The sequence below is a fragment of the Sarcophilus harrisii genome, chromosome 1 (genome assembly GCF_902635505.1).
Source record: "Sarcophilus harrisii chromosome 1, mSarHar1.11, whole genome shotgun sequence".
Classification (NCBI taxonomy): Eukaryota; Metazoa; Chordata; class Mammalia; order Dasyuromorphia; family Dasyuridae; genus Sarcophilus; species Sarcophilus harrisii.
Genome location: NC_045426.1, coordinates 706,352,567 through 706,366,336, shown reverse-complemented (window position 1 = coordinate 706,366,336; position 13,770 = coordinate 706,352,567). Strand labels below are relative to the sequence as shown.

The following is a 13,770-nucleotide window of genomic DNA, read 5'->3' as shown; positions in this document are numbered from 1 at the left end:
TCTGTTTTCCAGATCAGTTTTTTTCTATGAGGTACCTATATTGTGTTTTCTTTTATTTTTCCCAGTATTTTTCTTTATTCTAATATTTTGTGTTGTCATATCAATCAGTAAGCATTTATGTATTACATTAAGCCTATATTTTGTGCCTACAGGCCCAGGAATTGTGCCAGGTGTTAGTCATTAGTTTCTGATTGATCGGTTCTAATTTTCAGATTTTTTTCCCCCTTTGGTTGGGTTTTGTACCTTTTGTGTTAAGCTGTTAATTCTCTTTAAAATTTTTCTTTTATAGTTTTCATTTGGTTTTAAAAGTAATTTTTAATTCTTTTAAAAACTTTTGTTTCTTCTTTTCCAGGAATTCTTAATAAATTTGTGCCCAAGCTGTGGGTTGTGTTTTGTTTTGTTTTTTTTTTTTTTTTTTTTTGAGATTTTGCTTATAGATATTTTGATTCATTTTCTCCTTTGGATTTGTGTCTTGAGTATCCTTTCACGATAAAAGCTTTTTATGTAGAATTCTTTTTTTGTTTACTCCTTCTTCCAGCCTTCTTCCTGACTTCAGAGTGGATATTGAGGCTAAACCTTCTTCACCTATGGGATGTCTGTCTCAGTTGAACTTGTGTCCTCTTGAGTATTTCTGCGGCTTGCTTGGGATATTTGCTTGTTGTCTCTTAATGAGAGCTCAGGCTGAGGACCCAAAGCTGCTCCCGAGCTTCCTGATCCAAGTCAAAAATCTATCAGTGCCTTTCTTGTAAGTGAGCTTTGCAAGTCTCTGAGCTGGATTTGAGGCAACACTCCTGTTGTCTTGCTCCTGGCTGGAAGTTCCAGTAGACTGTTGCTGGCTTCAGCCACTATCAACAATGCACGAAAGCTCTTCATGGTCAAAGTGGCTGAAATCAGGCACTTCTTTGGTCTGGAATTCCCAACTTCATTTTTCTACTGCAGGTTTCAGGCTGGGCAGGAGAATGGAGCTGAGACTGTGCTTCATTCTTAAGGTCAGAGAATATAGTTAGTGTTTGGTTTTGATACCTTCCTAGCTCAGTATAGAGTCTAGGGCTTACAACTGCTTTTCTTTCTGGAATTCTTTCCTCTCCCCCTCCAGCCACAAGTTCCATCCTAAGTTCTCCTTTTATTTCTGATCTAAAACTGGGTAATGATCAACAAAGCTTCCAGAGGATACTTATTCTGCATCTTGTACAAGTCACGATTCCTTATGTGGTTCTGGGATTTTTCCTTGCCTTGTTGCCTTGTTGTCAGTCCTTTTTAGTCCCTGTACTCCAGAATACCCCACTCTGGGTTCCTGATCAGACCCTATCCTCAATGTCTTTAGACCTTTCTGTCTGTCTTCCTATGTTAATCTAAGCTGGAAAAATGACTCACTGTGCTGTTGTTTTGTTCATTGCAATCTAATGCAATTTTTAGACCTTTATGGAGAAGAGAGGGAGGCAGGGGTGGAGGGGAGCTTGATCTTTCTTCCCGATACTCAGCCATCTTGGCTTTACCTTTTGAGTCTTGCAGTATTTCTTAGTATTCTTTATCTTTGTTGCACAATAATAATCCATTATGTTGACCAGCGAGATTTTCAGTCATTATCTATCCATCCAATCGTAGATTGTTTCCAATTTGGGTTTTTTATCCTCTGCCTTACAGATAAGGTGCTCCCATATAGATAGGGGTTTTTTCCCTTTTGTTATTGTTAGCAACTGATATTCTATAGCAATTTGATATCTCGGGATCACTTTATTACCGCCTAACAGTCCTGTGAGCCAAATGCTATTTTTCCAGATGAGAGATCTGTAATTGAGGGAGATTAACTTGTTCAGGGTCACATAGCTACTGAGCGTCTCAGTCAGTGAGTCAGTGAGGTCTTCCTGACTCTAAATTCAAGGCTATTGAAGTGATTGAGTCACTGAAACCCAGGTCTTGTGACTTCAAGACCAATATTAATATCTACTTATCTCTAAATATTATAAGATAGATGTTTTATCTGTCTCTGTTTTACAGCTGAGGAAACTGAGGCTGAGGGAGTTTTAAGTGATAATTAATCATAGCTACCATTTTTATAGTGTTTTAAGGTTTGCAAAGCTGTATATGTATAATATATGTGTATGTATGTAATTTGATTCTCACAACAATCTTGGGAGGCAGGTGCTATTATTATTATTCCCATTTTATAGGATAAAGTTTCCCTTATGAGGAAACTAAGGTAGACAAAGATCAAGTGACTTACCCAGGATCATTCAGTTGAGCTAGTTAGTGGCTGGGGCAAAACTTAAGTTCCAGCTTTGGGACTCCAAATCCAGCATTCTATTCCTCAGCTGCTTCCACCCTTCCTCCCTGAGTTATGTGACTTTTCCCTCTTTGACATTTCTATTAGCAATCCACACAGATGTTCTATGCCCCAAAATTCATTCATTTGTTAACTTATTTATATAATACCTACTATGCGCAAGGCATTGGGGCACTGGGTTTCGTACCTCCACTAGACATTTAGATAGTGTTCTAAGCTAAATCTAAGCCTTCCTCTGGTTTCCCTGTTATACCATGGCTAGGTGAGGTTCCCTTCTGGGGCTACCAGGGGCTATCCTACTGTGTGCCTCCACAGGAGTACCTGGAATTCCGGAAGGAGAGGAGTAAGATGCTGCTGTCGAGGAGAAACCAGCTGCTTTTGGAATTCAGTTTCTGGAATGAGCCCCAACCTCGTGAGGGCCCCAACATTTACGAACTAAGGACTTACAAGCTGAAGGTAATTCTGGCCTTCCTTCCTGCCCCACTCCTTTTCCCTTCTCAGAGCCAGGCTGCAGACCATGGGGATCCAAGGGCTGTGTGTCTCTGCATGTGGCCCCCACTGTGCTCTCAGCCCACCACATCCCCATTCCTGTGGCCCATTCAGCTAATCCAGTGCCTTATGTGCTCGTCAGACACTTGCTCTATGTCGGGAATTAGGGAAAGGATTGAGGTGCAAAGAAAACATAGTCCTTCTAATAGGATAATAATAATTCTGTGAGGATACGCAATGTTCCAAATCTATTGTCTCCTGCTTCTGAAAAGAGGTAAGGAATAAAACCATTTTTCAAGTGCTTGAGGCTGCTGTCCCCCATTTTACAGATAGAGAACACTGAAGCTCATAAATGTGAAATGATTTGCATCTACACTCTGCAGCCCAGGAAAGCTCATTAGCAAAGTATTATGTGAGATCAGAGAAGGGAAAATCATCTCTGACGGGAGAAATCAGGCCAGGCTTTCTAGAAGTGACCTTGAAAATATGGATAGAATTCATTAGATGAAGAAGAATAGTCATTTCATGCTGAAATAAGATCCAGGATTAAGGTGAACTGAGGCCTTGGGGATGGAGAAATAATGTCCCTTTTCGATGTCTCTGATTAGCCTCGGAGCTGAAGTTAATATTAGAAGGCCAGTGTCTGTATTATTAATCCCTTATGTTTCCTTTCAGCCAGGGACCATGATTGAGTGGGGAAACAACTGGTGAGTAAGAGCACATGGTCTGAAAGGAGCATGGGAGTGGGAGAGACCCTTCTTAGTCTCACCAAACCTTCTTGTAATTTAAAAATAAATGAATAATGTATTGCTATCTTAGTTTTACATCCCTTCATTTTCCAGTCTTTCCTTCCAATATATATCCCTCCCAGATGAAGAGGAAGAAAAAAAATTGAGCAAAACTAACCAAAACATTAGCCCAGCCTGACGTAGAATGTAGTGATCCATGCCCATTGTCCAGCACCTCTATGGTGATGGGTGGGAGGTGCATTCTCCTGTCTCTTCCTCGAGGCCAAACAATCATTTTGTTTACCAGGAATCGTTTCACCATCTGCTTGTAGTCGTTCTTTAGGTTGTTTTTCTGGTTCTACTCATTTCTCTATGTTTCAGTTCAAAAAAGTCCTCCTGTACTTCTCGGAAACTTTCCTATTCATCATTTCTTACTACCCCATACTATTCCATCATCTTCATCTGCCACAGGTTGTTTAGCCATTCCCTGGTTTATCGTTTTCAGCTTTGTTTTCTATTCTTTGGTACCTCAAAAAATGAAGAAAAGTCCATCTGATTATTTTGCCATTTATGATTTATTTATGGCAACTTTTCATTTGGTCCTCGACTTCTAGGAGGTATGTGATTTCTGTGTCAAAGGATATGTATGTCTTGCTAACTTTTCTTAGCATATTCCCATTTGCTTTCCAGAGCTGGACTAAGTTACAGCTCCGCCAACGGCGTATGAATGTTCCTGTCTTTCCAACGTTGGCTCTTCCCATTTTTGCCAATTTGCTCGCTGTGATCACTAAGGCTTCTCTTACCCAGTCAGAATGCCTTGGTTCCTTTTCTCCCTTTTATCCCTCCTTTTGCAGATCAGGACTCAGATGGGAGAGCTGAAAGGTTAATCTAGTGGTCTCCAAGGCAACAGTAGCATTCTCCCTCTCTTTTTCCCTCATCCAACCTTCTTTGAGCTTACAAATATTATTTCATTTGATTCCACAACAGTCCTGGGAGGTACATGCTATTATGATCTTTGTTTTACAGAGAAGGAAACTGAGGCAGGCAGACATTAAATGACTTGCCTAGGGTCAGACAGTCCAGTATCCTATCCATTGGACCAGATAGCTGCCTCTTATATCATTTGAACCAATTGTTTGACATCAACTCCATTCTCTCTTTTACCCTAAGGCTTAAAGTAAAAATGACTTGTAGAGGCAGTTAAGTGGGGCAGTGGTTAGAGCACCAGCCCTGAAGTCAGGAGGATCTGAGTTCAAATCTGGCCTCAGATACTTAACACTTCCTGGCTGTGTGACCCTGTGCAAATAGCTTAACCCCAATTGCCTCAATGAAAAAAACAGAAAAAACCCCCCAAAACAGTGACTTGTCCACAAACCCAGCTGGGAGAGTTTGGCCTTCAGATTCAAAACCACATCTCCTGATTTTGAGACTGATATCCTTTACCCAACACCGTGAGCTCAAAACTATATTGAACCAGAGCTCTCAGACAGGTCAGCCACTAAGCTATGGCCTCTTCCTAACTTCCTTTCTGCCCTCCTCTAGGGCTCGAGCGATCAAGTACCGCCAGGAAAACCAAGAAGCCGTGGGGGGCTTCTTTTCCCAGATTGGAGAGCTCTACGTGGTCCACCATCTCTGGGGTAGGTTGGTCTTTCTCTTGTTTCTTGTCTCGTAGGTCAGAGACAACTGGGTGTGAGCAATCTACTTTGCCCTTTCCCTATTTTCTGAAATACAGCCTCCTTGACAGAGTAAGGCAAAAGAGGAAGAAAAATCTTGGGAATTTAGAAAAAAGAAATGAGTATCCTTCCCTTGACCTTGTAGGTGATGAACTGAGGCCTAGAGTGTCCTCTCTTACATGTGGATATGAGCCATAGTGGATGTTGGGAGTAAATCAGTAAAAATATCAGCCCACATCTCGGCAACACATTTTAGATCAGAGTTCTAGATTTTTTTTGGTATCATGGACCCTTCTACCATTTTGACTTTTTAGTGATGCTATGAATCCCTCCCCCCAAAAAATGTTTGTAAATAGTTGAAAGAAATCATATCTTAATGTATGATTTCCTTCAGTCATTCATTTCACCTTAAGATGAGTAAAAATGGAGATATAATTGTTTTTTGCAGACCCCTTGAAATTTATCCACAGAGTCCTTTATGGACCCCTGTTGTAGGGCAAGGGACATGTGAATCCCACCTTCTTCTTCCCTGCTCAGACCATATTTGGAGTTCTGTGTTCAATTTAAGGTGTCACCTTTTAGGAAAGACATTGGGGGAAGGGCCGAGATGTTCAGGGTGCTGGAAACTGGATCCTGTGAGGATTGATGAAAAGAACTGTGGGTGTGGATCATTGGATAAGCTGTCTGTCTTTGATGTGTTTGTGTATCTGCATTTATTTCTTCCTTTTTTTCCGCCTTGTTCATGGTGATAGCTGACTGGGTAGGGATAGAGTCTGAAATGAAGGTGATGGAAAAACCAAAGAGATCTGTATATATTTAGAATTAAAAAGACTGAGAAAGAACTGGCCATGTTTAGCCCAGAAAAGATCAGGCTTAGTGGGGATTTGGTTGCTGTCTTCTTTCTTTTTCCCTGGACTTAGCCAACCCCAATAAAATGAGCATTTGTATTTACATATAAAACGTATTACAGAAAAAAGAGGATTATAGATGAAGCTGTCTTCAAGTATTTGCAGTGGGCTGTCACGGGAAAGAGGGATTAGTTTGTTCTCCTTGGCCCCAGAGGGCTGAATCAGAAGCGATGTAAGATACAAAGATTTAGGCTGGATGTCAGAAAACCCCATTCCCTGTGACAGCCGCCCCAAGGTAGGATGAGCCGCTTCCAGAGGTGCCGGCTCCTCCTTTCTGGAGATCTTTAAGCAGGAGCTGCCCGACGCACCATTTGTCAAAGATATTGTTGGCAGAGTTAATTTTTCAGTTGAGGCTTAGAGTAGATGTCTTTTGAGAGCCCTTTCAACTCAGAAATTCCATGACTAGACTTAGCCCTCCTCCATTTAGAATCTTATGATCAGACAAATCCCTCATGCCCACAATTCCAACTCCATTCCTATGATTACATCATCCTAAATGTTCCCTTTCGGTCCTTGTGATAACTCAGAAATTCAGCGTATTTTAATTTCAGTCTCACAGACATTGAAACTGAAAGGTTGTGGGACTCTTCCCACACTCAGCCAAAGAGTGTTTTCTCTTTGATCTGAAAGATCTGAAAGCCTGGCCCTTCTCAGGGGTGAATAGTTGGTCAACATTTATTAAGCACCAACTGTATGTCAAATGGACCTTAGTTCCTCATCAGTAAGGTGGCTCCAAAGCAGACGTGTATCTAGGGATCCTACAGATATTCCCAATTGGAGAAGAGACAGAAGACGTCCCACCTGACCTTGAAATCCCCGTTTAACAAACACATCACGTTTCTCCTTCATCTAGCCTATAAAGATCTGCAGTCCCGAGAGGAAACTCGAAATGCAGCCTGGAGGAAGCGGGGCTGGGACGAGAATGTATATTACACAGGTAAGGCACTTGGCGGCCATCCCGCCCTTCTCGGCTTCTGCTCTTATTGCCACCATCCTCAAGAGCAGGGCTGCTGTTAATTGATCATGAAGGATTTATGAAATGTGCATTAGTTCCCGGGTTTCATGCTGGGCACTCAAGATACCGAGACAAAAATTCCTCCTGTCCCCCAGAGGCTTCCATTCTTTTGGGGGGAGGGGAGCTAGGTGAGAGGCAATATGATGCAGCGGAGAGGGCCGAGTTTGGAGTCAGGACCTGACGTTCCATTCAGGCTTTTGTCTAGCTGTGTGAACTTGTATGAGTCACTCAGTCTGGGGATCGCAATGTTTTTCTTTTTTATCTTTTTTTTTGCTAGGCAATTGGGGTTAAGTGACTTACCCAGGATCACACAACTAGTGAGTGTTAAGGGTCTGAAACCAGATTCGAACTCTTGTTCTCGTGACTCCAGGGCCAGAGCTCTAAGGGTCTCAGTTTCCTACCCATAAAAGGAAAAAATTGGAATTGAAGGCCCTTCCCATCTTTGAATCTGTGAGCCTAGGATTTAGGACATTTCATATTTATGTGTGTGTGTTCTCTTTCCTCTCCACCTCCCCCTGTAAAATATAAATGTTTTGAGGGCAGGACAGATTCATTTTTAGTTTTGTATCCCTAGCACAGTGCCTAGCAAACAGTAGGCATTTAATAAATGCTTGTTGCTTTCTTGATTCTCACCAGCAGGAAGGTCTTAGCTCAAACACATCAATGAGAGTTTGAGAATAACTGCTCTCGTGTCTTTGAGCTCTCCTGTAATGATTGGCAACCCAGGCAAATGTACCAGAGCCCCATTCATTCATTCACTCATTCATTCAGCAGATATTTTCCAAACCCCTCCACTGTGTGAGACGCTGGGGTAACATATCTGTAGACCCTTAGGTGATCTTCTCCATTGAGGAAAGGAGTCACCTGTCAGCCCTCTCCTTCCTCCCTTTTCTTCTCCATTATGTGGTCTCCCCATGGGAAGGATGGTGGAGAATATCCATATGATGAGTTATAATTTGTAGCGTTTTTCCCCACAGGCTTCCCCAAAAGGGAGGCTATATAAACTTTGTCCCCATTTTACAAGCAAGGGGACAGTCTCATAGAGATGAGACAAATTTTAATAGACACACAGGGACAAGGAGTCCAGGGCAGGAGCCCAAGATCGGGGCTGTAGCTGTTTCCATCAGTCCGTGCTATTTCCTGATCTCCTAGAGCCAACTGTGACCTGCGACCTAGCCTGCAAACCGATTTGCCTTTGAAAATGGTTTTACGTTTAATGTACATTAATGATTTAACACTCGTATGCTAAATGTGCATGTAATAATTTACATTTAATGTAAAAACCAGTTACATCTGACAGCATACAGAAATAGTTGGCAGGCCAGATTCGGCCCACCGGGGGTAATGTGCCCTGGGCTGAGGTATATGGCACGATCGCTGGAGGTGTCACTGTGACCTGGTGAATAGAGATGTAGCCTTGAATCAGGAAGGAGCCGGTTTGCCATTTATTGACTGTCTGGCTCCTGATAAATCATTAGCCCTCTCAATACTCTGGCCAACTCTCTGTGGGGCAATTGTTGATCTGCAGGGGGAGAAGGAGTTTACTCGTTGGGGGGTCCCCAGATTGATGAACTACAAAAGAGCCCTGGAAGGATGTATCCCAGAAGTTACGTAGGAGGCAGATCTGCCTAAAGAATGGAATCTAAGAAATGGATGATGGGAAAGCAGAGAGAGCTGATCATGAAGCCGAGGATACCCGGGGACAGCCCTGGGTGCGGCAGGAGAAAGGGAGGAGGGCCTCCATCGTGTTGGGGGGACCCTTGGGGATGAGTGTATGGGAGGCCCTGGACTATCGGTATCCAGGACGGGCTGCTTCATTGAAGGGAACGCAATAGCAGAGACCCAGTGGCATCTTGGTGAGATAATGGATGTAAAGGGCTTGGAATCACTGTAGAAAAGTCCCTGCTTATGAGGGTAGAGGTCCTCTGCACAGCCCCAGTGACCTTAATCCTTTCTTTCCACAGTCCCCCTGGTACGGAACATGGAGTCTCGTATCATGATTCCCCTGAAGATCTCACCCCTCCAGTGAGCCTGCGGACTCCTTCCTCATTCCCGGAGGGAGCTGTTAGCCAGAAGAGCCCCTCCCCAGGCACTCTCCTTCCCCCCCCCCCATAAGCTCCTCTCCACCTCATACCCCATTTCCCCTGCTCTCCCCCCCCTCCATCCTCCCAGATTTTATGCTTCATTCTTTCTCCAGGGTCTGACAGACTCCTCAGGGAGGGAGGTCAGGCTGGGCTAGCTAAAATAGACTAAGACCTATCTGCTTCTGCCCCCCATCCACCTTCTCCCCTTCCTGTTCTTTGGTTTCAGGCAGCTAGGTGACTCAGTGGATGGAGGTTGGGGCTTGAAATCAGGAAGACCAGAGCTTAAATCATGTTTAACTAGCTGGGTATTTCCCTTCATCTCTCTGGACTTCAGTTTCCTCATCTGTAAAATGGGGCTAATAATACCTACCTCACAGGGTTGTTGTGAGGAGCAAACAAGATAACGTATGTAAATGGCTTTGCAGACCTTAAAAGTAGCTATCATTCCTCTCAGATTCTCCTCATTCTGCCAGTTCTTGGCTTCTGATTTCCTTTTCCAGGCCTAGCTCAGCTTCTGGCTTCCCTGATACTCCTGAGCCAAGTCCCTCTCTTTGCTTCTTAACGTGGGCTCTTAAAGGGATCCGGAGTCAGGCAGAGGACTGACACAGGTCAAGACTGTTGGGATGGGGGTTTCTCAGAAGATGGCGGGCTGTAAAAACATCTCCTTGCCTGAGCCCAAGGGCCCGATATAAGCACAGTCTTGTATTTGTGCCGTTCCTGGCTTCATGTTCCCGTCTCCATGTCTCTGGGTTGGGATTTTAGATATTCCTGCAGCCACCGGACTGGCAGGAGAGGAGATTTCTTTTTTCTTGAATGGAGCTCCGGGCTGTGTTCTCCCCTCCCCTCTGGCTCTGGAATGGGGGCTTTGGCCATCACCTTCATTCTCTCTCCTCCCTCTTATATTCCTCCTTAGTCTACAGTCCTTCCTTCCGTCGGTATCTTTGCCACCATGTGGGGACCATAGCAATACCTGGGAGGAGCAGGGTTGGGTCCCTGTACCCTACAATTACGCCAGGACCCATTCCCCTCTGGGCAGCCTGTACTGAAAATCACTGACTGACCTAATTAAATATTTAATAGAAATGGTGTTTGCTCTTCTTCACTTGCCAGGAATCTTCCCCCAGCTGCCCCAAGATTCCAGAGATAGGAGAGATTGGAGCTGGTGAAGGGGAGGAACTAAGCAGCTCGGAAAATGAGGTTGGAACCAAAGGGGCAAGACGGGTTGGAGTTTTTCAGTGAGATACGTGGGAACATTGTGGGAGTTAGCCTATTTCTCCCAAAGGATCATAGAGTCTGGGGGAGGGAAGGCCCAGGGAGAGCTCTTCCTGAAGGGCGATTATCACTTGGATGGTTACCTTTTTCTAGAGGGCAGGACTAGGGGGGAGGGGAGATTCAGGTAAAACTTCTTCCTTACAATTAGTCTTGAGCTCAATGTCAAAGTCAAGAACTAACGATGACTTGTTGGGTATCACAATTTGAGTCAGAAAGATCTCAGCGGCCAGCTGGTCAGTCAATAGTGGAAAAGGAATAATCCACATTATAACATACTTGGTCTCTGCTGGAAGACTTCCCATGGATGGGAAACCAGTCGTTTCCAGGCAGTCCATTCCACTTTAGCGGAACTCTCAATGTCAGGAAATCTGTCCTGGGGTCAAATCTAAACTGGTTTCCCCACAGAGTATTCCCCTTTCCTTTAGCTCTTCCTAGTTGCAGAGGGGTGTTCTGATTTAAATATAGAGGCAGTGAGGTGGCAAAGGGATAGTACTTGGAGTCAGGAGGACCTGAATTCTAATCCTGCCTTTGACGTTAGCAAAGTGACTTTGGGCAGATTACATGCCTCAGTTTCCCTCATATGTAAAGTGAGGATAATAATAACACCCATTTCACAATGTTTTTGTAAAATCAAATGAGGTGACATGTAAAATGTTTTACAAACCTGAAAATACTATGTAAATCCCAGCTGTTATTACCTATGGAAGGACGTGGACATGAGTCACCTTGAATTGATGAGATCACAACTGTATTTGAGGATGGTTTTTATTTTGTTTGTCTTTTTACTAAGAAGTATGACAGGATTTCGTGGAAATCAATTCATTTACTTTTTAGCTAAAATTCTACTTAAAGAAACCAACTTGTTTGACTTTTAACTTAGCAATAAGGAACGGAAAAATTGATCCAATTAGTATAGCTCCTGTTGAAAATAAGCTCAAGAGTGAGAGGGAAGGAGAGTTAAAGGTGTGTGTGTGGGGGGAGACAGAGGTAGGGGATCCAAGTTGGAAGTCTGAAAAGAGGCAGAGAAAACATCTAGCACCCACATACCTACTTAATCTTGCAAAAAACCCCTGAAATTTATTCCAGTTTGAATAATGATCAAGACAATCACTATATTTCAAGTAATCACAAATGAAAACTACCCAGATTTTTTAGAACCAGCGGGGAAAATGACGATGAAAAGAATCCACTGATTACCTCCTCAAAGAAATCCCAAAAGAAAATTCCTAGTAATAATATCATAGCCAAAATTTCAAGCATTCAGAAAGAAGTAACAAAGAACCAAAATCAGGATCATACAAGCATCTATTAAAGATCAAAGGAGAGTGTGGAATCAGTATCCAAAAGTCGAGGGATATTGGTGTATAACCAAGAATAATCTACCCTGCAAAGTGTAAGTTTATTGGTGCAATTGATGGGACCTTATTTACTAACATTAATGGAGGAAAACAAACAAGTTCCCCTTTAGACTTAAAATGTCTTCAAAGGGCATTGAAGGAGTTGAATAAGAAAAACAGGAACTTGAGGTTGAATTAATTTTGTGTTGACAGTTTTAAGAGGAAAAAATAAGGGAGAATGAATATGTTTGTGTAGAAAGGAGGGAAAAGGGAATAGAACTCACTTCTCATCAGGATGGATGAGAAGACAACTATTTTTAAACATGGAGGAATGGATAGGGAAAACATCAGGTGAAGCTCTTAGGAGAATCATACAAAAAAAGAGTTAAACAAGCTCCCGATTTTATATCGAAATAAATCAAACAGCAAAGAAAGTAGGACCGTCAGGGAGGGTTAAGAGGGGAGATAAGACCTGTGAGGATAAAGCCACCAGCAAAACAAACCTCTGGATTCTGAAGGGGAGAAGGAAAGAATTGGAATCTAAGGGCGTGTTCCTCAGTTAGGAAATTGTCTCAACAAATATGAATGTGATCGAATATGACTCTGCTCCAAGAAATGATGGAGAAGTGAATCAAGCAAAACAAAGTATATGTTTACAAAAACATTGCAATGAAATGTGATTTGGAAACAGTGGCCAGCGATGTCTCCAGTGGACCTCGGAAGAATCCCAGGACTCTCTCTTTAGAAAGACACTGGTTGCAGAAAGTATATGAATGTTGCTATATAAAGATATATTTGTATGTGGTCATTGTATGCATTTGTTTTGCTTATTTTTTATGTTTTTTCTTTTTTTACTTTTTTCAAAAGCAGCTAGATGGTATTTAGCATCGATCTGGAGATAGGAAGATCGGTGTTCAAATGCAGCTTGTTTATTGTCTGGCCCTGGGCAAATCTCTTAACCTCTAGCTGCCTCAGTGGCTGCGTCTGTACAATAGGGATCCCAAGAACAGCTACTTTTGAGGATCAGATGAGGTATCTGTAAAGCACCTTGCAGTAAGGCCCTAAATAGGGATAGAGGAAAACGAACGATAACCACAAAGATTTTCTGAAACATTTTTTGGAAATATATGAAAGAAGAGAAGGAATCCCAGGCGAGGAGACCGGTGCTGAAAATAACAGAAAATTGATTGTATGTTTTTTAAGTCCCATATTTCACGCACAGCCTTTTTTGTGTGTTTTAATATATTGATGCAAATGCTAACTGCGATTATGTTTTGGTCTTTACATTCGAAATAAAAATAAAACGGAAGCGCTCTGTATTTCACATCAAACACCTGGGTCCAAATCCCAGTTTGGTCACTTCCTTCTTCTCTGTAACCGGGTCACTCGACCTCTGGGGGCCTGGGTTCTGTCACCCGAGTGGGGCGAGACCGACTTCCCAGAATCCCGGACGCGGCTCCCGAGACTTAGGGGAGAAGCACGGGAGAAGCCAAGGGAGCCCTCCGCGGGAATCCCCTTCGCCGCCGAGACCGGAGGCTGTCCGATAAAAGCTGGAACAGAAGGAAGATGCCTTGGCGGGAATCAGGGATTCTCAGGGATGGAAGTGAGACAAAATACCTTCCACCTCTCAGAATCCCTATTTTCTTCCAAGGCTGCAGCTCCGAGTGCCGGCTCTGCCTGCGGTTGGTCAATAACCAGGGAATCAATCACCCTTGCCTGAGCCTCTTATTTCTATTTATTGTCTGTTTCACTGAGGTTAGTCTGTTTCACTGAGGTTATTATAAGTGACGTGCTCCCACGTACACGTTGTGGCAGGTGGCGGAGGCGGGATTTGAACCCGGGATTTTTCTAGCCTAACCTAAGGTCTTTCCGCTGAGCCACGCTGAGCCACGCTGCTCCGGACCAGACAAAGGACCTTGGATATAAGTGTGGGAATAACGAGCGCTCACACGCCTGCACTGAGCGCTTGGGGCCACTAGG

At 43.3% G+C, this 13,770-nt stretch overlaps 1 protein-coding gene and 1 non-coding gene across 2 annotated transcripts in view; one reads left to right on the top strand and one right to left on the bottom strand.

Moving 5' to 3' along the window:
- NIPSNAP1 (nipsnap homolog 1) overlaps positions 1 to 11,793 on the top strand; it is a 40,102-nt gene extending 28,309 nt beyond the window's left edge. Inside the window, exons 6-10 of the mRNA XM_031948886.1 lie at positions 2,600 to 2,740; positions 3,449 to 3,480; positions 5,044 to 5,138; positions 6,936 to 7,019; positions 9,062 to 11,793. Coding sequence (XP_031804746.1) covers positions 2,600 to 2,740; positions 3,449 to 3,480; positions 5,044 to 5,138; positions 6,936 to 7,019; positions 9,062 to 9,126 — 417 coding nt within the window. The 3' untranslated portion in view covers positions 9,127 to 11,793. The remainder of the gene's footprint in view (positions 1 to 2,599; positions 2,741 to 3,448; positions 3,481 to 5,043; positions 5,139 to 6,935; positions 7,020 to 9,061) is intronic.
- A 1,517-nt stretch (positions 11,794 to 13,310) lies between these two features.
- Positions 13,311 to 13,460, bottom strand: MIR1546 (microRNA mir-1546). The gene has a single exon (NR_105702.1). It is a non-coding gene; the product is annotated as a microRNA mir-1546 (primary transcript).
- Positions 13,461 to 13,770: the final 310 nt, after the last annotated feature.